This window comes from Narcine bancroftii, chromosome 10, assembly GCF_036971445.1.
Source record: "Narcine bancroftii isolate sNarBan1 chromosome 10, sNarBan1.hap1, whole genome shotgun sequence".
Taxonomy (NCBI): Eukaryota; Metazoa; Chordata; class Chondrichthyes; order Torpediniformes; family Narcinidae; genus Narcine; species Narcine bancroftii.
Window position 1 is genome coordinate 14,835,765 of NC_091478.1, and position 27,898 is coordinate 14,863,662.

Below are 27,898 nucleotides of genomic sequence, written 5' to 3' on the forward strand. Positions count from 1 at the left end.
GGTGGTGTGTGGGGGTCCTGACCTACAGGGAAAGATTGAGCAAGTTGGGGCTTTATTCTTTGGAATACAGACGAGGAGTGATCTCCTAGAGGTTTATAAAATCATGTGAGGAATGGATCACAAGACACATGAACACAGTTTTTTTTTTGTTGCCCAGAGTAGGGAAATAGAGGACGTGGGTGTAAGGTGAAACCTGACATTTTTTTTTACACAATAGGAGGCGAGTGTATAGAATGGGATTCTGGGGGAGGTGGTTGAGGCAGGTATTATTACATGTTTAAGAAAATATATCGAGGGATATGGGCTAGATGCAGGCAGGTGGAACATTTTCTAGAATTCAAGCAACTGGCAAAAAAAAAATCACGGAAAGTAAATGGGTAAAAAAATACAGAAGTATAAAATTGGTGTTCCCTCACAGACAATCCACGCAACACATAATCTCAAGCAAAGGCCAAATTCACTTATATGGCATCTATCAATAGGTGCCAGATATTGGGAATTTTACAGTACAATATAACTTTATAATTAATATAATAAATTAGTTTAACTAGCCATTGTGTTTGGTTCTGATATCACATTGGCTGAAGGACACAGTCTTGTGCCCTAATATACTCGTGTTCAATATTTCAGAACTATCTATTTGCATGTTTCATTTAACAAACTGCAATTCTCAGGACTAAAATATATTTTTTTAAAAATTTAAATAAATGTGGAGTCACGTCAGCTGGAAATGAGCAAGAGTATCTATAACATCACTCACCTGGTTAATAACGTTTAATGTCATTGAAAATTACCCTTTGTTAAGTTTAAACTGCTTCCCTTGTCTTCAGTAATTGCTGGAATAAATACACCAACTGCAGAGTTAGATTATGGGGAAATATTTATTTTAAGATATCTGACAAATAATTTTCCCTTTGTATTTCTGTTGCTGGATATATAACAAACGTGTGTTTGTTCACAGGTAAGTAAATGTATTTACAATGTTGCAAAAGAGGAAAAAAAACTTTTTATAAAAGGTGCAATGTCCTCAGGAATTTCAGGATCGTATACCAGATATTTCTGATTATACAGTATATGGAATTGATGAGAGACAGTCTGATGGAACTTCAGTTAACTGGATGAGATTAAAAATGGCAAGAAATTAAAACAACTTATTTTTAAAAAAATATTAATTGGCTAAACATTGTGCAATTCTTTTGTTAAAAAAGTTTCTCTACTTCCTCTCACTGCAAATGTCAAAAGCTACCAATGGAGGACGATAAGCTCTCTGCCACTGACACCGACATTACTCTTGGTGTCAACCACCCCAGAGTTGGGTAAACCCAGTCTTACATCCCATGATAATATCCACAAAGCTGTACCTGCCAGCTGTTCAGGAATTGCAGGTAGATTACTGACAAAACAAAAGATCGAATGAAGCACGTGTTTGGTATCCAAGTCCTAAATTACTCTTAATTTCTATTTTTTAATATTTATTGGATATGAAGGAAACCAGTGAGGTTAACATTCATAACATCCCTCAAGCCATGTGCCTTTCTAGGCCATTTTATGAGACAAGTTAGTGTTGGCACAGGGGTTGAGTGAGATAACTTTGACGCAGTTCCTTCCTTAAAAGATGCAAATGGACGAGCTGCTTTCTAAGAAAACTAATCACTCTTTTTCATGGCCACTGCAAAATTAATATCAGAGTAATTAGTTGAATTAATTTGTCAGTGAAATTTGAACTTCATTGTCTACACCAAATTTAGGCCTTTTAATTATTTGCTCAATGTCAAACCCATTCCTCCTCACCATCTTTCATGTCACACAATAGTCACTTTTTAAAAAAAATGGTATCTACACATAATATTTTAATAAACTGGAAATTTTAACTTGCAAGACAAATAATCCTTGCGTCATACAACCTGTAAGCACCAAAATAAACATTGATCACATATCTGTTGCATTGAATGACTTCAGACAGTATTTATTTGTTGGAAGTTGTGGCTTCAGTTTTCTTCAGCATACAACCTTCAAAGGTGAAATGAAGAACCTTCAAAATTTTCAGATGCTTTGTAGTAATGGTCCATGATGTGATTGGGGCAGTAAAAGTTTTCTTTTATGAAGAAATGTGCCAAGTAACAGTGGCTCTCTATTACTGCCTTCTATGAATAGATGAACAAAAAATATCTTTCTGTTCCAAAGGCAACAGTTTTTTTTTTGCTAATGTAGTCCATCCTCCAATTTATTTTCTAGCTGGTAGCTTTCTTTTCCCATTCCTGGCAGAAACCGAAGGATAGAAATATGTAAATGATATTAAGAAGGCTCAGAAATATTTGTCACTAATGGTTTTAATTGTACCTTTGCTTTTTGTAGAACAGTCCCTTTTCCAGACTGCATGATCGATAAAGGTCTATTCTTTAACGTTGCAGCAGAGTTCACCGGTGAGTTGTCAGGACTGTTAATCATAGTGGCCGATTTAGCCTGAAAAAAATGTATCAAGATTAATACTGATTTCTTGTAAAAAGACCTGCCCTCTGTCTCCACATGCGCTTACTCACAGAATCTTCCTCACTGCAAACAACATCACTAAAATCCATGGTTCTTCCTGTATCCACAAATCTCTTTCCACGCTATCTAATAAATGTTTTCATACTGGCATTAAAATTAGAAATACAAGATAGATCAGTGGTTCTCAACCTTTTTCTTTGCACTCACAATCCCTATGCCATCGGTGCTCTGTGATGGATATGTGAGTGGGAAGGTTGAGAATCATTGCTCTAGACCCAATTGTTACTGAAATATTTTGCTTGAGAAAAATCGCCATTGGCCCATTTCCTTAAGAGGTATGAAACTATGCACATAATGAGTCAATTAGGTACGATTAAAACCGTGGTGTTCAAACTTTTTCCTTCCACCCGCATACCACCTTAAGCAATCCCTTACTAATCACAGAGCACCTATGGCATAGGGAATACCTAAAGTGGTATGTGAGTGGAATGAAAAAGGTGGAGAACCACTGAGACAGATGGAAGCAGATCAACATGTGGAACAGAGCTAGCAATCTAATAGCTGATCAAAAATATAAGCCTCCAAATTCCACCATCATAATCTGTCAAAATATCCAAAACTGATTTAGATTTTTACATGACAGCTATTACTAGAATTTCAGTCAATTAATTTCACTTTATAGAGAGAGATTTTAGGATACTTTGGGTAAGTATTGGTATTCTTTGTTATTAAACCTAATTGTTAGGTGAAATATCTTTAAGTAATTTAAGTGTCCATAGCATTTATTCCCACCTTTGCTTTGGTTTCTTCTCCCCAAAATTCGAACTGCAAGATTTCTGCTCTGTCAACGAGGTTCATTCTTACACTGTTATTACTCCAATGTATTGACAGGATAAATCCAAGCAGACTTCTTCCAGATACAGTGTCTTGAACAAGGGATCCTAACCCCTTGGGTGTAAGGGGTTTGATATTTGGGTCTATGATAGAGTGATAATTCTTTATTCAGAATTTGAGGGCTGTGGATGCTTGGTTTCTGAGTACATTCAGAGTTGAGACCAGTGAATTTATGAGCATTGAGGGAACCAAGGAGTCTGAGCATTAACCTAGTGAAGGCATAGCACGTTCAGAGGATCACATGAACCACTCCTGCTCCTATTACTCTTGTAACTGTGAAACAGTTCACCACTTGTGCTGAAAGTCAAAAACCCCAAATTCTACTTCATGTAATTGACAAATGATCTTGCAAAACATCATTAATATTACCGTTAAAGAGCAGGAAATGAAAACTCTATTGATGAAAGCATAAATCATATTCAACCAGGCTATATTAGAAGTGAAACTGAATTGATTGTTCTTGGCTAACAGTGAATAATTAACAGGTTATTTCTTTCTTCGAAACTCTTACATACATTTGAATTTAGATTGTCAAAATGACTAGCATCCACAGTTGTTCCCAGTGTCACTGGTCCTAATTCGGCTTTCTTCAAGCTCTCCTTCACCGATACCAATTTTAGTTCCAAGTCCACCCTGCTGTTCTCCTTTGACTTGCATTCTTCTTCAATCTGACGCAACCGTTCCTCCTGCGTACAAAGCACCTGCTTATCTGATAGATGAAACAAAAGAAAAATTAATCTTCCAGTCATACGAAGCTCACTTAAACTTACCACTTGCTGGCAACTCCTCCAAGCACAGTATGAGCAGATGCCCAGGCATTATGTATGGTTATGCTTCCAGCAGAGAAAACAAATCAATTCTCTGCAAAATTTTCTCTCTCTCATTTGCCCATCAACTATCTTTTTATTCTTTTACCGTCAAAAGATGAAATTTACAAAATCCAATTAACCTACCAGCATGTCTTTGGGATGTGGAAGAAAGCTAACAGCACAGAAAGAACTTGCAGACTCTATACTGGCAATCACCAGGGTCAGGTTTGAATCTGAAGCCCTGGGGCTGCATCAAAGACCAAATAGTCTTGGGAGCAAATATGCAACAACTTTTTTAGTAAACCAAGTGAATTGTTATGATCCAGAAGGCACAAAAAGGATAGAGGGAGAAGATTCAATTATATCTTTCATACATGGCACAGTGAAAGTTGTAGGAGGAGGGAAAGATTAATCCCGCGACACTTTCAAAGAGCTATCACAGGCTGAGTGGCCTCCTTTTGTAGTGTAATGATTCTACATGACCATAAATCAAGCAGAGAATGCAATTTGTCAAACTTAAATTTTACTAAAAATCTGTAGATTACAGAAGACAAATAGGACAGAAAGACATTTTCCCATTGTTCAGGCCTTCAGATGTTCATGGAGAATATGAAGACTGTTTGAACAAAGTGAGAATGCTGGAAAGAGCAAGTCAAGTTTATTGTCAAATGATTGTATAAGTACAACCTGACGAAACAATGTTCTTTGGTCCTTGGTGCAAAACAGACAGACACAACACACATACAGACAAACAATACATATTGCAGGGTCAAGTATATTCATACAGTGTGTATATGAGAGTCTTGGATGGTTAGTGTGAGCGGTTCCTTTGGTCGTTCAGCATTCTCACTGCCCGTGGGAAGAAGCTGTTCCTCAGCCTGGTGGTGCTGGCTCTGATCCTCCTGGATCTCTTTCCCGATGGGAGCAGCTGAAAGATGCTGTGTGCAGGGTGGAAGGGGTCGACCATGATTTTGTGTGCCCTCTTCAGATGATGATTCCATTAGATCTCATTGATGGGTGGGTGGGTGCAGGGACCCCCCTGTGATCCTCTCTGCCATTTTTATGATCCTGAGGATTGACCTCCGATCCATTTCTCTGCACTATACTGTGATGCAGCCAGCCAGGATGCTTTCGATTATAGCTCCTATAGAAGGTTGAGAGAGTGGTGGCCAGTAGCTTTGCCCGCTTCAGTCTTCTCAGGAAGTGCAGTCACTATCGCGTCTTCATGACAAGTAAGGAGATTGGAGTTCACTTAACCAGTGCTCTCCACTCTCTCTACTGTAGAGTTGTAGATGTGTGGAGGAGGGTGGTCATTCCTGGTCCTCCTGAAGTCCACGATCATCTCCTTCATCTTGTCCATGGTGAGACTCCGGTTGTTGCTCTCACATCATTTCACGAGATTTTCCACCTCTTTGTAGTTCGACTCATTGTTGCCGATGAGGCCAACGACTATTGTGTTATTTGCAAACTTGATGACACTGTTAGAGCTGGATCTGGTGATGCAGTTGCAGACCAGTAGCGTGAACAGGTTGAGCACACAGCTCTGAGGTGCGCTGGTGCTCGATGTTCTGCCCCTGAACCAGACAGACAGAAAGTCTGGGAAATTTGAAGTATGAAGGAAGAAAGTTCAAAAAGCAAGGATTAAAGAGAGATGTTGGAGTCTCAAAATGGAAGAGAAAAATACCAATGAGTTACCGATAGTTAATGGATTATTCCTTTCTCACGATGAAAGCTGCACTGAAAAAGCAAATAGAGTATTGCCAAATGAACACCATGCAAGTGAGTTTCCCTTTCAGCAACTGCCAGCCTTGGTTTGGGAAAACAGGGAGTCTAGTAAAGATCAAAATATATACAAACCTCTGTGGGTTCAGACCCGGTCCAGTGCAACAGCTAAACAAATGAAGGAAACAAAGTTGCATCTTCATAGCACACATTGATTTAGAGGATCAAGCCATGTACTTTGTCTTGGCCTTTGTTAATACTTACTTTAAACATCGTGGTCCCCTCAAATTCTATGCAAAGAGTCTGATGTCAAGGCTAATGCTTATTTTCCGTAGCAGTCCTGCTCAAAAACACTGGTACAACCACATTCTATATATATCTTCCTTTCATTCAACCATTGGGCTCCATTTTTATTTGTTAGAGCGTTTGATAATTAAACAATAATTTGTCTCCAGTGGGGCTTTTAGGAATTAACTTCACATGGGTGGCATTGGTATGTGGGGCCAGCCTGATCTAAATGCAAATGAAACAACAATCAGTGGTTCTCAACCTTTTTCTTTGCACTCACATCCCAATTTAAGTAATCCCTATCCCATTGGTGCTCTGTGATTAGTAAAGGATTACTTAAGGTGGGAGGGGAAGGTTGAGAATTACTGCTCTAGAACCCAATTATTACTAAAACATTTTGCTTGATTAAAAATTGGCCCATTTCCTTTGGAGTTATGAAACCGTCCACATAATGAGTCAATATGGTACGATTAAAACAGTAGTTTTCAAACTTTTTCTTTCCACCCCACATACCAGCTTAAGCAATCCCTGGCTAACGTGCAAGACAGTAGCAGTGACACCTTGTATCATGTCATTAATGTTAACGGTGTGAATTTTGAAGGCACAGTATCGCATGCTGATGCTAAGCTTGACTTGTTCAATGACAAAGGACAGATTTTAATACAACCAATTCCTCAGCTGACCACTTAAAGTGGTATGTGAGTGGAAAGAAAAAGGTTGAGAACCACTTCTATAAATATTCAACAGATGTCAGCGCTTGCAGAAGGAGAAACAGAATGAACAGTGCACTTTTATCACCCTGAAACATTAACCGCTTCTCTCTACAGACCAATTTTGTATTTCCATTTTACTTTTGAATTTGAAGCTCAATTGTCATCCAATTTTATCTAATATGCTGAACGCTACATGTTCAAGACATTAGCAGTGACAACTTGTACCATGGCATTAATGTTAATTCAGCAAATTTTGAAGGCACAGTATCACATGCTGATCCTAAGCTTGACTTGTGTAATGATTCAAATAAATTGATGACATCACTTTACCTCCACCACCTGGCATTGGTGGATTTTTAACAGTGGTATCTCAGATGAACAAGAATTAGCTATGACATGCACTTGGATACAATTGAATTATAATTCCTAAATCTGGAGGCTAAAGGAAGTAATCACACCTCTGATGAAGGCCTCAAGCCTGAAACGTTGGTTATGTATCATTGTTGCATAAAGTACACCGTTTGACCTGTATTGTGTTTTTAGGTTAAAGGATGTTTTCAGAACAATGAAATATTGACGATTTCAGTGTTTAAATGAAGTTATAGGTTGAAAGCTGCACTAAAAAAGTCAAATGGGTTTAAAATCCTTCCAGAGAAACTTCGAGAACTGCTGACAAGTGATTTTTTTCACATTTTCTTGTGTTTCTTCCCCCGCCTCCCCAATTTAAAAATGCTTATTTGATAGGTGCTGTCCAAGGCAACTCTAACCATGGTAAACTGCCCAAGTCGAGTCACCCTAGTCCAGATCGCTGGGCATTGCTGCTCTTATCCTTGTAATGGTGGTAAAGCATCATGTGGAGACGAACAGGGACAGCTGGCAAGAGAATCGTTATTTAACTGTGCTTGTGGGCTCCTGGTAACTGGCAACAGAGCTCACTGGAGACATTAAAGAATGACGGGAAAAGGTACTGTATATGTTGGCATACAAGATGACCCAGAATTTCCACAAAATATAGGTTTTGAGTTATACACGCTGTAGAAGACTATAACTCTGGCACTTATTGCCACGTCTGCTAAATGTTTCTCTAGAATCGGCCAGTGTGCAGTGCCTCCTCTTCATTTATTCCTGGGTATATGGTAACTGGTCACTGCAAGATTTATTGTGATTGGCATGAAGAGGTCATGTAAACAGAATGCACTCTGGGACCCTGGCTGATGGTTAGACTGTTAGCTTCATTTGCTGTGCTGTTATTTTAAGGTAAGTTAGACTGGTTTACAATACATTTTTATTGTTTTAATATAACATTAATATTAATCCATCTTCCCAAAAGTTTCAGTAGATAGATATGTAATGATAGGACCGTAAGAGCTTTGCGAGTGTTTTATGCTGTTCTTCATTGCCACTCTAAACCACAGGATATTAAGGTTCGGATTTTTTTACTTGGTGTATTAAGATGACCTCTGATTTTGGGATGACATTTTTAGGGTTCAAATTCTGTCTTAAACACTGACATTCTTTATTTGCGAGAGTAAATGGAAATTCAAGTCTTGTTTTGTATGTTTCTAAATTTGGGCAAAGGTAACACTGGCTAAGGAGGTCCCAAACAGCATTTCTGTTATTTGTCACAGCCATGAATACATTCCTTCAAACACCCCCCCACACCCCAGTTGTCTGTCCTCGATCACAGTTACAAACCATGGACCAATCAACCCATTCTACCAACATGCACAAATGTGGCCAAATGATCCAGAGCAGAACCTTTTTCTTTCCACTCACGTACCACTTTAAGTATTCCCTCTCCCATAGGTGCTCTGTGATCAGTAAGGGATTGCTTAATTAAGGTGGTATGTGGATGGAAAGGAAAAAGTTTGAAAACCACTGCTTTAAATGGACCTAATTGACTCGTTATGTGCATGGCTTCAACTCCAAAGGAAATGTAACAACTTTTCTCAAGCAAAATATTTCAAGAACAATTAGGTCTAGAGCGTACCACAATCTTCCCTTCCTACTCACATCCCACCTTAAGCAATCCCTTACTGATCACAGAGCACCAATGGGTTAGGAATTACTTAAAGTGGGATGTGAGTGGAAAAAAGGTAGAACCACTGATCCAGTGTGAGTTTTGACTTCATCTTTTGATTTCATCTTTTAATAGTCTTTCACAGAAATTGTGCTTAGCATTATTTCATGAATTTACAGAGTTCACCATGTCCTCTCTCCCCCACACTGTCGCACCTACCTTTGCAAACTGCAATTAGATCCTTCACCTCTCTCTTCTGTTTCCTTAGCAACATCAGTTCGTTCCGAAGCTGCTCCTTCTCTTTCTCCAGTTTTTCTTTCTCTTCGAGGTATTTTTTGAGATCTGCCTCAGTTCGATTTTTCCCAAATTTGGTCTCGATTGATACTGGTGAGATATTGAAATAAAAAGCAGCGTGTTAGCACAAAATCTGCAAAGGATCACCTGTGGAATTATCAGTACAACCTCACACACCGTATGTTTGACCGCAAGATCAGAGGGCTTCACATCATTTTATAAACTGGTATGGTGAGGCTGTACTGAAGTCCTGAACATTCATGCGAAGAATATCTTGCCCAGCTGTGTCAGAATAGATATCTGGGTACGTTTCAGAACATAGAACATGACAGCCCAATACAGGACCTTCAGCTCATGATGTCATGACCAATGGAAACCTACTCCACAACAATCCAATTTTTTCCCTACCTATCACCCATAATCCAATCTAAAAGTCTTTTAAAAATTCCCCAAAGAAATAGATACATTTCAAACAGACATTTTTTAAAAGAAAAAAACGACTACAGGTGCTGAAATCTATGAGCAGAGAACAAGAAGCTGAAGGAATCAGCTGCAGCCACGGAGCGGACGCTGAGAATTCAGCTCCATGGCTCTCGCAGTTACAGCGAGGCCCAAAACCATTATTTGTTGAGAGGGTGGAGGGTTAGGGCCTGAGGGAGACCCGTTGGGAAATGAACAAAAAAGCCTGGCACTGGAACCAGGTGGAACAATAAAAGGCATGGGGAAAGAAATATGGCTTTGCTGGTGAGTCTTGATGAGAATGTGGTTGCAGGTTGTTACATTTTTACATTGGATGTAGCCAAGGCCCTTGAGGACTGATTTTGCTGATCTGGCCACTCCCATCTCTATGATGAGGGAGTTGTCTCTGCATCTGCAACTCACTGGTATTATTGAGGCAGTAACATTGACGGCTGCTCACTGCTTTCTTAACAATACAGACATAACCGCCTGCCATTTTCTGCACAGAGATTCCTACCTGATTTGGATACAGCCCAATGTTTAGGCCAGCAATACACACTCAGGTTGGAGTACTGCTGATTTGAGACTCTGTGAAGTATACTCTTATGGAGTTGTTATAGAAGAGAAGGTAGTGACTGGACCCATTTGAAGTCCATGCTGTTTTCTGCAAAGAAATCCACTGGCTTAACCTATCTCCATAATTCTTTGTTCATTTCCCACAAGGGCCTGCCTAATTTCCTTACAACTCATTGTTCCTTTCTACTGTCATCACCCGCTAACCCTAACCTTCATTGGGGCAAATAAATCCTTTCCTTGTATTCCCCTGCATCTCTCTCCGTGCCCCCCCCCCCCCCCCAGTCCGTATGCCATTAGCTAATGGGAGCAGTTTTTCCTTGATATTGCCTTCATCATTTGTTCTACTCTCTCCATCCTGATTTCCCTCAGCAAGTCGAGGGATGCAAATCATCCAAACCAGGCAATAATTAGGCTTTCCATGAGCCCCTTCTAAAAAAAACCATTAATAGTACTGCATTTCCACTTCCACCATTATTTTGTCAGTTCCTCTTTCTCGGTTAAACTTCAGCATTAAGCACTCAAGTATTCTAGGCTTTGCCTCACGCTTCTAAATATATGTCACCACCTTACATCAATGTTTGAGGCATTTGGACAGGCACATGACCAAGCAATATAGCCCATGTGTAGGCAGATGGGATTAGATAGAGAATAGTCCAGAAACAGGCTCAATCTATGTTTTTGTCCTTCCCAACTTTTCTCAACACGAGGTATCTGCTAATAACCAGTTTTGACCATATTTAAGCCACATTTCTGTTATTACCGTACTTATACTTGATTTTCCTCAGGTCTATTTGAGCTTGCAGTTTCCTTACCATAATCAGTACACTTTCTGCATTTATACATGTACATTCTGAACCTGATCCGGCATTCCTGTTGTTTCTGTTATTCTGCTTCTATTCAACACTCACTCATTGGAGACCCTTTTTGATATGTTGGGGCCACATGACTCAACTTTCCAGAAGGGCCTTGATCCTGTTGAAGTCTAACCCCTTCTTTCTGGAACAGATGCCCCTTGCCCCAGAATTGGTCCCAATGTCTCCAACATCTGAACTCCGCAGGGATGTTATGGTAAAGTTGTATAAGACATTGGTGAGGCCAAATTTGTGTGCAGTTCTGGTCACCTCACGACAGGAAAGATATCAATAAGATAGAAAGTGTCCAGAGAAGATTTACTAAATTGTTGTCCGGACTTCAGGAACTGAGTTACAGGGAAAGATTAAACAGGTTAAGACTTTATTCCATGAAGCATAGAAGAAAATGAGGGTGATTTAATAGAGATATTTAAAATGATGAGGGGGATAGACAGAGTAAATATAGGTTGGCTTTTTCCATTGAGGGTAAGTGAGATACAAACTAGAGGACATGGGTTAAGGATGAAAGGGGAAAAGTTTAGGAGGAACCTCTTCACACAGAGAGTGATGGGAGTGTGGAACGAACTGCCAGCTGAAGTGGTGAATGCAGGTTCAATTTTAACATTTAAGAAGAATTTTTAACAGGTACATGGATGGGAGGGCTATGGACTGGATGCAGGTCAGTGGGACGAGGCAGAAAAATAATTTGACACAGACTAGAAGGGTCGAAGAGGCCTGTTGCTGTGCTGTAATGTTCTATGGTTCTAAAGTACAGATGTAAGTACTATCTATGTGATATGAGTAAAGGAGGAAGATGGGTTTCTGAATTAAGTTCTGAAGAACTTCCTTGACCGACTTCAGAAAGAGATACTGTGGGATGAGATGGTGCATGAACTAAATGTCTGAAAGTCTCATTGCAGTTGTGTTGGCAAAATGACTATAAACTAACACCATCTCAGACATCTTAATAGCAGTGACCTGACCATGGGTGAGCTACAGAATTTACCTGTTGTGCCCAGCTTCTGCTTTTCAACATACTCTACGACTGGCTTTGCTTGTTGACTTGCTGTTTGCGTGGGGTTCTTGCTCTGATCGCTCTGGGGTGGCACTACTTTCTGACCGGCAGCAGGCTTGCTGCCAGGATTTGAGGCCTTCTCTTCAAACTCTGTCTTCACTGGAGATATCTGAGATGAGAAAAAAAAATCAAAAATTTAACAATTTTGCTGCAAACTACCTGGTTTTACACCACATCAAGAAACAATGTGACTGCCGCCCAGTTAAAGGAGATTGCTGTCATGTAATAACACCATGCCCTTAAACTCGGTGTTATTAATGGTGGGAATAAACAAAATGCAGACAGGTGGAGTATATTTCATATAGTTCAGACTCTGCCCAAATGCCAAAGAAATCCACGGTAGTATTTTTCAGTACACTAATCATCCTGCTGTAACACTGGACATTATTACTAGTTGTGTGGACGCACGTTTATAAGGCACTAATTGAGATCAGACCTTTGGGGTAGGATCTGAGAAGAGTTCTACATCCAAGTGCTACAATTGTGAGCTACTGTATCAAAAGTAAAGATCTGAGGTGGAAAATGTGGAAAAAACAGTCACATGACAATGGTCGGATTATTTGTTTCGATGTCGCCAACATATAGTAAATATTGGTCAGGAGGCTTGAGATAACTTCTCTGTTCTTCTCCAACAAAGCAGCAGTCTCTCACAATCAGTAGTACAGCCAACTAATCCACTCTTACTCACTGCAGTGGGGTAGTCCAGGACAAGGCAGAGGAGAAACTTAATGTGAGAACTAGGTTATTCAGAGATAAACTCAGGAAATGTGTCTCCATGCATCTCTGGGGAAATTTGAAGCTCTCTCTCCTCCAAAGCCTGGGTCAATTGAAAAGTCCAAAGCGGAGGTTGATGGATCTTTTGTCAAGGAAAGGTATCAAATTCATATTAAACCAAAGTATATAAGTGTTGTTAGATAAGGATAGTCATATATGTATACACCATGATCTAATTGAATTACAGGGCAAGAATGAAGGGCTGAATGGTCTACTTTTCTCTTAAATCAATAGCAGGGCTAACTGCTACTATATCAAATCCTGATAAGTGTAATGACTCCACAAACAAGAAAATCAATTTTAGTCATTCCTAAAATTTTCCTTAAATATTAAGTTTCAAAGAAGGTTTTTGAAGGTAAAGGAAAAAGGTTCCATTATTGTCACATAATATTACATTTAAGGAATATATAGCAACATGATAAATGACAAAAAAAAGTAACTAATTATGTATGACACTCCTCTTTGTTTCTTAAGCTACAAATTAAATATGATGAACAGCCATGGTTAGTCAAATTGCTGTTTTCACACAGCAAAAGTTGTTTGCATTCTCTAGTGGGCCTTTGATTTTTTGAGAATTTAATGGACAAAGGCATAGTTGCAATGCTTATCTAAAATAAAAACTCCTTTCCTGATCCTCTTCATCTTTAGAGGAACAATGAGAAGAACAAAGAACCTCTTAAGCCCTCACAGAATGAGAGGAGACATCCATCCCCTGTAAGTAATGCATCAATTACAGACTGTGAAACTCTGCAAACAGCAATTTCTCAGAATGTGGTTTGCCTTTGAAAACCCTCGTTTAACAGGCGCAGGATGAAAATATTCACAATTCAAGGTTTTCATTCAATTAGAGTCATAGAGCACTGAACAGACCCTTCAGTTCAGCTGTAGGTCTCCACGCAAAACGTAGCCACTTGAAATGAAAAATACAATCACAAGGTTACAGTGTCAGTGACCCGGGTTTGAATCCGACGCTGTCTATAAGGAGTTTGCACATTCTCCTCATGTCCTCATGGGTTTCCTCCCACCCTTCAAAACATATGAGGGTTGTAGGCCAATTGGTTGTAATTATAGGCAGCACGGCTCATGGGCCGATAAGGCCTGTGCTGTACGTCTAAATTTTAAATTTAAAGTGAAAGAGTTATTTGGAGATTTGGAACAGACCTTGTGTTTTGGATTCTTCCTGGTTTGTTGAGAGAAATCTGTAACTGGGTTAGTTGCTTGACTTGTTTGATGATACCACTGTACTTGGATGCTCTAGATTTTCCTTTCCCCGCCCCCCCCCCACCCCAAAAAAACTTCAGACTACAAATCACGTTAGAGTAAGAGAAGTTCATGTCACCAATTGTGAGCAACTTCCCTGAAGGTCAAAGTTTTTTTAAAACTATTGATGCCAGAGTACAATAAAGTGTGACAACTAATTTACCTTGGTACTATTATCTGTAGGCTTTGCAATGACCCCAGAGTCTGAATCACTAGCGGAGTCCTTCTCATTTCCTTGTGAAAGATTCAAAGCCCCTCTTGCGTTGTCTTGGGTTGATGCATTTAATTGCACGTTAGAAGGTGACATGTTGTTACTCGAGTGGAGGAATGACTTTACAGGAGTAAGGTCTAAATAAACTCTTGTTTGATCTTCCCCATAGCATTGATTAACATTGGTTTTATCTTCCTGCATAAAAACATAATACAACATCAAATTGATCACATAGGAAAAAATGCAAATAACTTCAAACTCATTTTAATAAAAATAATTTTAAAAAATGTAGAGATACAGCAAAAAAAATAGCAGTGAGACTGGAGCCTGCTGCAACAGCTTATGGGAATCAGGTATCAGAGACGGGATTTGAGAGGGCCCTAAGGTAAGCTAGCCTCTGGCAATGGTCTCCTAATCATTATCAGAGCTTTGGATCTGGAGCCTGGGTTGCCGGCAGATAGTGCGGGAGGCGAATCATCAGATGCTCGGTGTCTCTGAAGGGACTCTCTTTTGCTTCTCTTTCTCTTACTGTAAGGGGCGCCAGTGAGCCGGGTTCAAACCTGGCGATGTCTGTAAGGAGTTTGTATATTCTCATGTCTGCGTGGGGTTGTAGGTTAATTGGGGCAGACCAAAGGAAATTTTGTGCAATATTACATTTCTGTTTTATTACATGACAGTAAAAGAATCTTGAATCTTAACGGGTTTTTCTGGCCCATGAGCCACGCCGTCCAAAGACACCCATTAACCTTGTACATCTTTGGAATATATTAGGAAACTGGAGTACCCGAAGGAAACCCACGCAGACATGGGGAGAACGTACAAACCCCTACAGACAGCACCAGATTCGAACCCGAATCACAGGTGCTGTAATACTGTTGTGCTAACCACCAGTGCTTCTAATATGCCTTCCATTCTCCTCGGCTCTGGATTTCCCTTCACAGCAGGATTAGTGCCATTGCTCTCATGCACTCTCACTCCTGTACCCAGTAGAATGCTCTGAATCACTCTGCCATTTCCAGATCAATTCATGCCAGCTGCCCTTCCAGACCCATCCCGTCCAAAAATTGGCAAGACAGGACTTGCAATGACATAATGCCAACTCACGGGTAGGTCAGAACCACCCGTGCCCACTCCATGGTTGGAAGAAGCTTTGACAGGTGGCTTAGCCATGCCCCACAGTCCTAATCTTTGCCATCTGTCAAGGACATTGAATGTGCTTGATGTTTAGAATCAATGATAAAGTAATTAAAAAGTCAAATGTAAATAATTAAATCATATCAAGATATCTTTTAAAACACAAATAACCTTTAAAGATCAGGGTAAACTAAACTATACAAGTGATCTTATATGATCCATTTCTCTTGCATTAGTTCCCCTCGATTTAAATGATGGGCTCCCTGTGCAAGGTCCAACTTAAACTTGATCTTAACCCAAAGCGTAACTGAATTTTAAGTATTTGTAACTCTATGCTGTAGTTTATATGAACACACCCTCAAAGTTGGTAACCTCCGGGAGATTCTGCTCATTTGTATGCCATCAACGTGGCTCTAGAAGTTAAAATGTACTTTTTGGTTACTAAGCCAATATGTACATTGTGGGAGAGACTAAATTAAATATTTCCTTTATTTTCTCCTGAATTCACTATTCTCTGTAATTCCTTCAGAAAATGTCCTGTGCATGGTTTTAAAGTTAATTTGAAATAAATTTATTCGGGGGTATAATTTAAAACAATCAATAATAAACCTATTTACAGCTGTAACTAAATTGTGTTCAGAGATATTTTTCATCAAGATTTAAAAACAGCACTTTTTGAAGCATTGCAATTGCAATTTGTTTATGGTAGATTTCATTTTGACAATCTGTTTGGACAAAATTTAAGTGGGTCAAAGTGGAGATTTTGAGACTCCATTGGTGCACCAGAAATACAGGTAGTCCTCAACTTATGACTGTGTTCTGACCACCGGTCGTATCTCGAAATGGTTGCAAGTCGGAAATTCACTGTATCTGTATTATCGTTCATCAAATACAATAAGGCGGCCAGCACTTACGAGAGGTTGGCCACCCCTTCCAAAAGCACTATTTTCCATAGATAGGTTCCTAGTTTCACCCCAAAAGTATAATTTTTATATTTACATATTTTTCTTTAATTTTTTATAATTTATACAGTAATCCCTCGGTCGTAAGTCGGGGACTATCTGTATTGAATATTCCACTTCTCATTGGTTGTAAGCTTCTCTACTGTGGAACCCTTTTGACTAAGATATAGTGTTTGCATTCTGCACAAGTTACAAGATTTCAATAAAAAGACTTAAGTTGCTCCTACCATGGATTCAGGTACATCCACATCATCATACACGTCCTCTGATTGGTTCTGCACCACAGGCAAATCATCTATGTATGTGTTTGGTTCTGAGTACCTCCGCTGTAGTAAACTGAAGTAAACAAAATGGCCCATGAAATAGATGCATTGAGAATCTATTATTAAAAATAATAGTGTGCTAATTTTTGGAAACTTTGTACAGCTACTTAAAGACATCCCACATTGCTTTGAAGACGTGAATGGGTTGGTGGAGGACAACAACTTAAAAATTGGGTCAAATGAAGCACTTCATTGCAGGAAGAAAATAAACAATGGGCAGCACGTTTAGCAGTGGTTATCGCAAAATTATTATAGTGCCAGCAAACCAGGTTCGAATCCAGAGCTGTCTGTGCAGAGTCTATACATTCTCCCCGTGTCTATGTGAGCTTCCTCTTGGAGCTCCAGTTTCCCCTCACCTTTCAAAATGTACCAGAGTCGTTGGCTATTTGGAGTCACAAGCTCGTGGCCAGAAGGGCCTGTTACCGTGCCATATGTCTAAATCAGTGGTTCTCAACCATTTCCTTTCCACTCACATACCGCTTTAAACAATCCCTTTCTAATCACAGGACACTTAATGGCATAGGGAATACTTAAAGTGGTATGTGAGTGGAAAGAAAAAGGTTGAGAACTACTGGTCTACATTACATTTTTAAAAATTGAATTAAAATGGGGTCTAAGTACAGGGCTTGTGTTTCATTTGTGTCAGGTGCCCCTCAATATTTTACTAGTTTCCACTCAATCTAATCTCAATCCTAAGGTACAACTTATGTGAAAAGATAGTGAGGCCAAGTGTTCCCGAAACGATTGTTCACCCACTGAGAATCGTTATAAAACTCTAATGTCGGGGATGAGTACATGATATGGAGGAATAAGCTATAATACTGATCTGCAGAGCAAGTCTGAAGGCCCCTTTGGCCCAATCCTGTCTCTTATAGAAGTCTCCATGATCTGAGGCAAGATTAAAATATTACCATTGACTTAAAATCCAAAGTTCTACTGGGACAATAGCATACCCTTCACAAGATCCCTAAGAGAGTGGATGTTTTGCAAAGCCACTGTGTTTTCAACAAGTTTGACTTACTATAAAGAGTGTTTAGCTGCATGCACTATACAAGACACACGGTCAGCATCTACATAGTCATAAGTAAATTCTTCAGGGTCAGTCTTGGATCCTGATTCTGCCAGCAGAAGGCCCAGCCAGTAACCCATCTCTTCTGAAGACTTAGCCTACAAAGACAAATAATTTTTTAAATTATTTCTGATTTTCTTCTTTCACATTTTGTAGGGCAAGAATAAGGAAGTGCACTTTCTGTATTGGCCTGACTCGGGGAACGTGCGCAAGTTTTGCAGAAGTTCTGTTTTTATTTGACGACAACAAATTCACCAGTATTTTTTTGTTTGTAAACACTGGCAGAATTTCCACTAAAATTATGGGTATCATTACAGCTGAATTATTTTCAGTAATAAAATATTATGCACAGAAACAAGGTGGGTTTGTGAGATTACAAAGAACAGAAACATTTTCTGGAATTGTGGACCATGTAGAGGACTTTCAAAGAATACAGACCAGTTGCAGATATGGGAAGGAAAGTGGCAGCTGGAGTTTAATCCAGACAGATATGATGTATTATACATTGGGATGACAAATATGACACAGTTAAGGGAAGATTCTTAAAAATATTATTAATATGTAGAGGCATTGGGGGGTGGGGGGGGTTGCAGGGGGTGCGAATGTTCCCCTGAGCACATTTTTCAAAAGTAGTGCCTGCCCTTCTCCCCGCTCCGACACGGCTCCCACCTCCACCCCCACCACTCCATTCCAGTCTGAAGCTGCTGAATTAATCAGTGCGGCCACCGACTCACCATCTGGGCATGTGTTGTGGCGCCTTTTTTATGTAATAGGGAGAATCCTAGGAATTATAGTCTGGTGATCCTTGTGCAAACAATCAGAGAGGATTCTTAAGGTTAGGATCGATGAGCTTTTGGAGAAATTAGAGGAGAGTCAGCATGGCTTTGTGAAGGGAAGGTCGCGCCTCATGAATCTAATTTATTTTTTTTGAGGAGGTAACAAAGGAAAGTAGTGAGGGTAGATCGGTAGATGCGGTCTACATGAATTTTAGTAAAGCATTTGACAAAGTTCCCCATGAGATATTTGTGCAGAAAGTCAAAGGGCATAGGATCCATGGAACCTTGGCTGTGTGAATAAAAACTTGGCCTAGAGGTAGAAAGCAGAGAGTAGTACTGGAAGGAAAGTATTCTGCCTGGAGGTCAGTGACTAGTAAAATTCTGCAAGAATCTGTTCTGGTACCCCTACTCTTTGTGATTTTTATAAATTACCCAGATGAAGAGGCGGAAGGATGGGTCAGTAAGTTTGTGGATGATACGAAGGTTGGAGGAGTTGTGGATGGTGCTGAAGTTTGCCATAGGTTACAAAAGGATATAGATGGGATGCAGAGTTGGGTGGAAAAGTGGCAGTTGGCTTTCAATGTGGATAGGTGTGAGGTGATGGCTTTTTGTAGGACAAACCAGAAGGTTGAAATACGGGGTTAATGGTTGGTTACTTAGGAGCGTGGATGAACAGAGAGATCTCAAGGTCACCGCACAGGATGATAGGATAGTTAAGAAGGCCGATGACATGTTGGGCTTCATTAATAGGGGATTGGGCTCAAGAATCAAGAGGTCATGGTGCAGCTCTACAAATCTCTGGTGAGACCACACTAGAGTATTGTGTTCAGTTTTGGTTAACTCATTATAGGAAGGATGTGGAATGGAGAGGGTGCAGTGGAGATTTACCAGGATGTTGCCTGGATTGGAAAATAAGTCTTATGAGGCTTAAGGTTAGCAGAGCTGGGGACTTTTCTCTTTGAAGCAGAGAAGGATGAGAGGAGATTTAATAAAGGTCCACAAGATTATGCGAGACATAGATAGGGTGGACAACCAACACCTTTTTCCCAAAGCAGGAATAGTAAACACCAGAGGATATATGAATAAAGTGAAGGTAAGACATCAAGGGCAAGTGGTTTTTTTTTCACACAGACATTTGTGGTTCCATGCCAGGGATGGTGGTGGAAGCTGAAACATTAGAGGCATTTAAGAGATTCTTAGGCAGGCACATGGAAAAAAAATAGAGGGTTATGGGGTAGAGAGGATTTAGTATTTTTTTTAAAGAATATAAGAGTTGGCACAACATTAGGGCTGAAGGGCCTATACTGTGCTGTAGTGTTCTATGTTCTAAAGCTGTGATTCTACTGTCAAGGTTGCAGAGTACTTGCGTGAAGATGTCGCTGGAACAGAAACATTTGCAGCAGTGAGGGAATCCAACGTAAGCAAGGGTTGTTTTGTGTTTGGAACAGTTGAGGCAGAGATGTGAGGAGACATTATTGGCAAGTGTAGGATTATGAAGGTCCTATGCAGAGGGAAATAGATTTAAAGTAATTGGTAGAGTGAAGCAATTCAAAACTGGTCTGGAACTCATTGGCTGAAATTGCTGATGAGGCAGAAAGCCTCATCACATTTAAACAGTACTTACATTTGTAGAGCTCGCAAAGCTGGAAAACTTGCTTTTGGTGAGCAAGAACATGTTGGACAGAACTCGTGTCAACAATTCTACTAACTTCACTTTTAATTAGATTGGCAGCACTCAGAACCAGGCAGAATTAAAGTTACCTCTAGAGAAGCTATTTCCTCGCCATCATGTAGAATTCTAAAAGAATATAAATGCTCTGGAGTAGAATCAGGTATAACCTCACAGCCTTCAAGGCTCAGAAGGTGTTGAACTGCTTTGTTTTTGCTTTTGTCTTGGTAGAAATAAACAAGTCCATTTTTAACTTGACACCAACGTGTGCGCCATTGGCTGTTCATAAACACGTTCAAATATCCTGTCGAAGGAAGAATGCAAATTTGCACACATCATTCACCAACAGAATAAATCAAATGCCACTCAACTTAATATCCCTGATAGGCCTGGTCTTTTGTGCACTTAGCACATACTCTGCCATTAATATCTGCAAGCCTATTACTTGCTACTGAGAATGTTCACTAATTGTATCTTCATCTGGCCGTCACAGACACTTTAAACCTCCACACAATTTTATTTTACCCCCACTTTTTAGTGTGGAAAAATTATAAAGAGAGGAAAACCAGTCATTAATTTCCCAGCACGCATGTAATACAATTTTGTTTTGCTCTCTTTTTCAATAATTCTCCTTAATCAAGGTTTCATCCTTCTGAACTTCTCATTATTTGGTGTTAAATTCTTGTTCAGCCAAGATTTTCCCTTCTCCTGTTTTTTGAAAATATTGCAGATTCAGAATAAAAGCAGATAATGGAGGGCAGTATTTTAACAAACAAGTTAAACTCTATACACAAGTGGCCACAGATGTTGGAATCCGGAGCAACTCATTAGGTCGACCAGCAGCATTAGAAGAAAAAGAATTACCGATGTTTCAGGTCAAAACCCTTCATCAAGACTTGACAAAATGACAAGAGTTCTTTCTCTCCCATCCGTGCTGCTCAATCCACTGAGTTAACTTCCAGCAGATTGCTTTTGAGGCGAGACTGAATTTCTGGTTAGGAATAGGAATGAAAACTACTGACACAGGTTTATCAAATACTCAGTGGAATGCAATGATATTCATTCCGCCCGAGTTTATCATTCTCATCTTTAACTCCATTCATCACCAGATATTTATTCTTGCAGAGACCATAAAAATATCAGAGAAAGCAAATGTCTAGGAATGAATAATGGACATTTCAAAGATTGATCTTATTGCAATGTTGTCAATAGGAATGATTATGATCCACAGAAAGAACTAAATCTTTCATTTCAAAATCATCTTATTTGCTCACCCTTCCATTAAGATTCATTCAAATTTTAGACTAATTGTGAAATGATTTTGGCACTGCTATTTCACTTGTATTGCAAATAAAATTGTTACTTAAAAAATAAATGAAATGTTTTTCATCTAAAAAGAGACCAGAATAGACACAGGAGTAAGTAGGTTATTATTCACATTTTGGTCAAAGGTTCCATCCAAAGCACTAGCTTGTCTTTCTCCAGTGCCCCGCTCTCCAATAACCTGGGAAACGGACCACTTCTCATAATCCAGCAGTAACTTTTCATTGAAGACACCAATGATCAAATTTATTCCCAGCTTATAGACAGATTAGAGAGGGGACACGAGGAAAGCAACAATAATTCCCAACCTTCCTCTATTCTATATTAAGTAGCTACAGCAGGAGCACTTGAGGAACAATGCCAATGTGGCCTTTATAAAAGCACTACTGACAGGAGAAGGGAATTGGTTGAATGATGATGCAACACACAAATGTGCTGGAGAAACTCAGCAGGCCACACAGCAACTATAGCCGTTCGTCATGTATAAATAAAGCCAGACAGGCACCTGAGTAAAAAAAAAGGTGGGGAGGAGGAAAGGGCAGGGAGAGGAGCAAAAGGCTAATAGGTTGAACAAGTCAGACAGCATCCATGGGTAGAAATGGTCAGTCGATGTTTCAGGTCAAGACCCTTTATCAAGAAAGATGTGTGTCATCTTCTTTCATCCAAGGAACTCACAGAGGGCGCCACAGCAAGCTTTGAGGTTAGCACAACGATGTTACAGTGCCAGCGACCTGAGTTTGAATCCAGCGCTGTCAGTCTGTATACTGTACCCGTGTCTGCATGTGTTTCCTCCAGGTGCTCCAGCTTCCTCCCTCCCCCCAAAATGCACTGGGGGTTATAGGTCAGTTGGCTGTAAAGAGCCTGTTACCATGTCTAAATTTAAATAACAAATGCGTGAAGTTCTGTGCCGTTCCTCATGGCAATAAATGAAAATGAAATGCCACAAGGTGGCAGTCTATCTACATCCAAGAAGGAAACCGCAACAAACTTACCAGATGCTTCAACATTTTTCTTATTATTGATGGGAATCTCCACGGATATGGGTTTCTTTTTTCCAAGATTCATGAAACTACTCAGCTTCAGGCCTGCAGTTTTGAGATCCCCGATGCTTGATTTCTTTTTCACTAACCAGAAAATAAAATGACCAATTTAATGTAATCATAGATGGCCCACGACATCCGGTAGACATTGTCATTTTGTAAGTTGGAGTAAAACATGAAAGTCGTGAGTGAAGTAAAAACACAATGCTGGAGAAATTCAGCAGGTCAATTCGTTTACTTTATATAGCAAAAATCAAGATACCAAACACATTTTGGGCTTGAGCCCTTCATCAAGATAGGACAAAATGGTGGGAAAGAAGGGGAGAACAGATAGGAAGTCGAGAGAGAGACTCCTGCAGTATTTCCTCGCTTGTTGTACTGCTGTCTCTCCTCCCCTCCCCACTCGCGCGCCCAAGTCGCACTGCCGTTTCTCTCTTCCTCTCCACCCCTCACTGCTGTAGTAGTGCCAGGGGAACAGCCCGCTCCTCTGCTCCCCTGCGCTGGCACAGTGGTTTCATCTGCATGGGGGATTATGGGTAACGACGATGGCCATTGATCCTGCATTGAGCCGCCGCTAGGCTGACTGAAAATGCTGCGATGCTACACGGGCATCAGTATACGGCGATTCAAAGGCACTTATAAAGTAGCAGAATGACATGGGATATTCCAACGCGAGTTGAGCAAGGGTCATGCTGGACGGTTAGGGGACTTAAAAAAAATATATCGACACCACTACTTAACGATGTGGAATGCGACGGGATACAAGGGAGTTGTGCGAGAGTCACATCAGGTCATGTTTGCCACCAAACTCCATCTTTGATGAGCAGATGTCATCTACCAAAAAAAAAGCGTCGGTTTTCAGAATCCAGGTTAAATATACAGGTTAAGGTTAGGCACCTGTATATAATGTCATGTATATACTCTGACAATATATTTGAACTTCCTGAGTTGGGCTGAAACTCCAGGACAATGCTGTTCCTACAGTCATTGAATCATTAAAATCTATGGTGCAGAACAAAGTCATTCAACAAATCACACTCCTGCAGAGTGAAAAGAGCTTTCAAATATTCCAATACCCCAGCTTTTGGTTCCTAATAACCCCATATGCTTATCGTGATACCTTCCTTCAAACTGTGTAGAAAGTCCTTGCAAGCGAGGAGTTCCAGTTCACTGCCAATCTTGGGTAGAAAAAGTTCAATTCCTTCTTTAATCTTTCTATTAGTTTCAATCCATGGCCCCTATTTCATCTCTTCCCTGTTAAGTGAAATGTTGTAAAATGCACCCTCTGGATTGCCTGCAATTTTACACTCTGATTTGTTGAACAATTTTATATAAATAGGCAAAAGCATCTGGACTCTTGACATTCTGAGCAAAAAAATAAAGACTATAGAAAAGGTGCATAAACCTGCTGGCAGTGAACATTGCTCTTTTACTTGCTTAATATTAAATTATGATATCTGTTGGATCCACATTCTTATGGCATATATTCAAGCTACCAAAAGAGAATTGATCCTGCAGTGTCTGGGATTCATCTATCAACAGGGCTTCTCTGTGAGAAGTAGCACTAAAATTTCTTGTGCAGAGGGCAGGAAAAAATACATTGGTCTGAAGGGATATGGAGTTTATTGGAGTTGGTACTGTCCCCGGGAGAGCAAGCATTACACAAATCCCAAAACACTAAAAGCACGTGCACAATGAAAGAATGTCAGTCAGCAAATCAGACAGGGAACCCTGATGGTAGAGTTTACAGATCAAATTGTGAAGTGAAACTTAAAGGAATTTAATTATTTTTATTGGAGGAAATGTGACTGAGAGGAAACATGATCTGGATTTAAAATAATCAAATGTGGATTAGAACATGGAACAATACAGCACAGTACAGGCCCTTTGGCCCTCAATGTTGTGCCAACCCATATATCCCCACCTAAAAAAAGGACTAAACCTTCCCTACCCCGTAACCCTCTAATTTTCTTTCATCCATGTGTGTAAGAGTCTCTTAAATGTCCCTAATGTTTCAGCTTCCACCAACATCCCTGGCAAGGCATTCCAGGCAACTCTCTGTGTAAAAAAACCTACCCCTATTGTCTCCCCTAAACCTCCCCCCCTTAACTTTGTACATATGTCCTCTGGTGTTTGCTGATCCTACCATAGGAAAGAGGTGCTGGCTGTCCACCCTATCTATGCTTCTCATAATCTTGCAGACCTCTAACAAGTCTCCTTTCATCCTTCAACGCTCCAAAGTGAAAAGTCCAAGGACTGCTATCCTTGCCTCATAAGACTTGTTTTCCAAACCAGGGAACATCCTGGTAAATCTCCTCTGCACCTTTTCCATAGCTTCCATGTCCTTCTTATAATGAGGTGACCAGAACTGAACACAATACTCTAAGTGTGGTCTTACCAAAGATTTGTAGAGTTGCAACGTGACTTCCCTACTCCTGAATTCAATCCCCCTATTAATGAAGTCCAACATCCCACAGACCTTCTTAACTATCCAGTGGCAACCTTGATTTGCACCCCAAGATCCATCTGTTCATCCACACTCTTAAATAATCGACCATTAACCCTGTACTCAGCTTTCTTTGTCCTTCCAAAGTGCATCACCTCACACTAATCCAGATTGAATTCCATCTGCCCTTCTCCGCCCAACTCTGCATCCTTGTAATCTTCACCTCTTGATTACAAGATCACCTCTTGTAATCTTGAACAACCTTCAGGTCATCTGCAAACCCATCCATCCGCCTCTTCATCCAGGTCATTTATAAAAAATCCCAAAGAGAAAAGATCCCTGCAGCACTCTACTAGTCATCGACCTCCAGGTAGAATACTTTCCTTCCACTACCACTCTCTGCTTTCTTCCTACAAGCCAATTTTTTTAATCCATGCAGCTAATTTTCCATTGATCCTGTGACTCGTGACTTTCTGGATGAGCTTCTCGTGGGGGACCTTGTCAAATGCCTTGCTAAAATCCACGTAGACCACATCTACCGCCCTCATCAATTTCTTTTGTTATCACCTCAAAAAACTTGATTAGGCTTGTGAGGCACGTCCTTCCCTTCTCAAAGCCATGCTGACTATCCTGGAGTAGACTGGACTTCTTCAAATGCTCAAAAGATCCTTTCCTTAAAAATCCTCCCCATTAGTATGCACCCCACTTTCGTAAGACTCATTGGTCTATAATTCCCAAGATTCTCTCTGTTACCTTTTTTAAACAAGGGGACTTATGCCATCTTTAATCCCCTTGCGGCCAAAGAGGATTTAAAGATTATAACTACTGTCCCAACTATCTCTTCTCTCACTTTCCACAGCAGCTTGATAAGACCCGGGGACTTATCAATCTCGATGTTTTTAAGATGATCCAACACTTCCGCTTTCTTAATCTCCATATTTTTCAGCAGATAAGCCTGTTCAATTTTGACATCACCATGATCAAGGTCCTTTGCTTGTGTAAATACTGAAACAAAATGTTCATTTAGGACCTCTCCAACCTGCGCAGCCTCCAGGCATACGTTGCTTCCCTTATTCTTTAGCAGCCCCACCTTCATGCTCGTCATCCTTCTGTTCTTCACATACGCAAAGAACGCCTAGTTCTCCTTAATTCCACGTGCCAAGGCCTTCTCATGCCCCCTTTGAGCTTGCCCAAGTCCTTTCTTAAGCTCCCCTCTGGCTACCATATACTTCTCATGAGCCCCTCCTGTTTCCTGCTTCCTATATCTAATGTATGCTTCCTTCTTCCTCTTAACTTGTTGGCTGACCTGTTTGATCAGCCACGGTCCCTTTCCCTACGATCTTTTCCTTGTCCCAGTGAGACAAACCTATCTTGAACCCTGTTCAAGTGGTCGCTAAGCTTCCTCCACATTACGTCTGTGCTTTCACCCTTAAACATCTGCTTCCATTTTATTCTTGCTAGTTCCTGCCTCGTCCCTTCATAATTAGCCCATCCCCAGTTAAGCACATTCCCTGTTTGACTGTTAATATCCTTTTCCATGGTTATGTTGAAGCTCTGCGAGTTGTGGTCACTCTCACCAAATGCTCCCCCACCGAGAGGTCCGCTCCCTGACAAAGTTGATTACCCAGAACCAGTGTGGCCTCTCCTCTCATCGACCAGTCCACATACTGTGTCAGGTTTCTTTCCTGGACACCTGACAAATTCAGCCCCATCTATTCCTCTTGCAGTCAGTAGGTGCCAATCAATATTAGGGAAATTGAAATCACCCATAACTACAACCTTGTATTTCCCGCACCATTCCAAAATCTGCCTGCTTATCTGCTCCTCAGTGTCCCGAGGGCTATTTAGGGACCAATAGACAATTCCCAGCACAGTGTTAGCTTCCTTTCTATTTCTGACTTTCACCCACATCGACTCAATGGCCATTCCCTCTGCAACATCCTCCCTTTCTATAGCTGTGATACTATCCCTGAACACCAGTAATGTTAATTCCCCCACCCTTTCTACCTCATAACCTATTCTTTTTAAAACACCTAAATCTCCATCAGGCAATCTTGCCCTTCCTTGAGCAATGGCCACAATATCATAGTTCTATGATCTGATCCATGCTCTAAGTTCATCCCCTTTATTCCTAATATTTCTAGCATTGAAATAGACTCGTTTCAAACCCTCTTAGTGGTTACCTTTATGTTCTGTCCCTGCCGCGGTCCTTCCTCACCAACTCAGAGTGCATAGCATCATGCTTTTGTTCTTCTCCCCTAATGTCTGAACTCACATTTTCCTACCCTCCCCCCCCCCACCCCCGCCAAATTAGTTTAAACCCTCCCCAACAGCTCTAGCAAATCTCCCCGCCAGGATATTGATTCTCCTCCAGTTGGGGTGCAGCCCATCCTTTTTTTTAAAAAAAAACAGGTCAGACCTAACTTGGACTCTAAACATAGAACAGGACGACGAAAGTACAGCTTCTCCCAGAGTTGTGACCTGTGCGATTTACGACCACCTGTACATACAACCCAAAAAAAAACCCAGCTGCGTGCAAATGTGACCATTTCTCAGTTGCCTTTCAGTAAGCTCGCCAAAGAGGAAAACTCCATCCTCTGCTGTCAGATCTGGCAAAGAAGCGGGGTAAGATGCTCGATTTGGAATTGAAAATGACTTGATTTACGACTTCCATATGCCATCCTAACACCGACCTGCGTCCATTTCAAGATACGACCAGA

The 27,898-nt window shown here is 40.5% G+C and overlaps 1 protein-coding gene and 1 long non-coding RNA gene across 6 annotated transcripts in view; one reads left to right on the top strand and one right to left on the bottom strand.

The window, feature by feature from the left end:
* Positions 1 to 862: 862 nt before the first annotated feature.
* The window catches only part of afap1l2 (actin filament associated protein 1-like 2), a 194,351-nt gene continuing 167,315 nt past the window's right edge, over positions 863 to 27,898 (bottom strand). For all 5 annotated transcript variants that reach the window (XM_069899994.1, XM_069899995.1, XM_069899996.1 and 2 more), the window contains 10 exons: positions 22,685 to 22,816; positions 20,462 to 20,673; positions 17,877 to 18,022; positions 16,760 to 16,868; positions 14,389 to 14,631; positions 12,123 to 12,300; positions 9,156 to 9,320; positions 3,900 to 4,093; positions 2,341 to 2,463; positions 863 to 2,258 (listed from right to left, as the gene is read on the bottom strand). In XM_069899994.1, coding sequence (XP_069756095.1) covers positions 2,232 to 2,258; positions 2,341 to 2,463; positions 3,900 to 4,093; positions 9,156 to 9,320; positions 12,123 to 12,300; positions 14,389 to 14,631; positions 16,760 to 16,868; positions 17,877 to 18,022; positions 20,462 to 20,673; positions 22,685 to 22,816 — 1,529 coding nt within the window. In that variant the 3' untranslated portion in view covers positions 863 to 2,231. The remainder of the gene's footprint in view (positions 2,259 to 2,340; positions 2,464 to 3,899; positions 4,094 to 9,155; positions 9,321 to 12,122; positions 12,301 to 14,388; positions 14,632 to 16,759; positions 16,869 to 17,876; positions 18,023 to 20,461; positions 20,674 to 22,684; positions 22,817 to 27,898) is intronic.
* LOC138744203 (uncharacterized) lies at positions 2,354 to 18,271 on the top strand. Its single transcript, XR_011345357.1, has 4 exons — positions 2,354 to 2,423; positions 7,661 to 7,880; positions 13,614 to 13,679; positions 18,081 to 18,271. It is a non-coding gene; the product is annotated as an uncharacterized lncRNA (long non-coding RNA).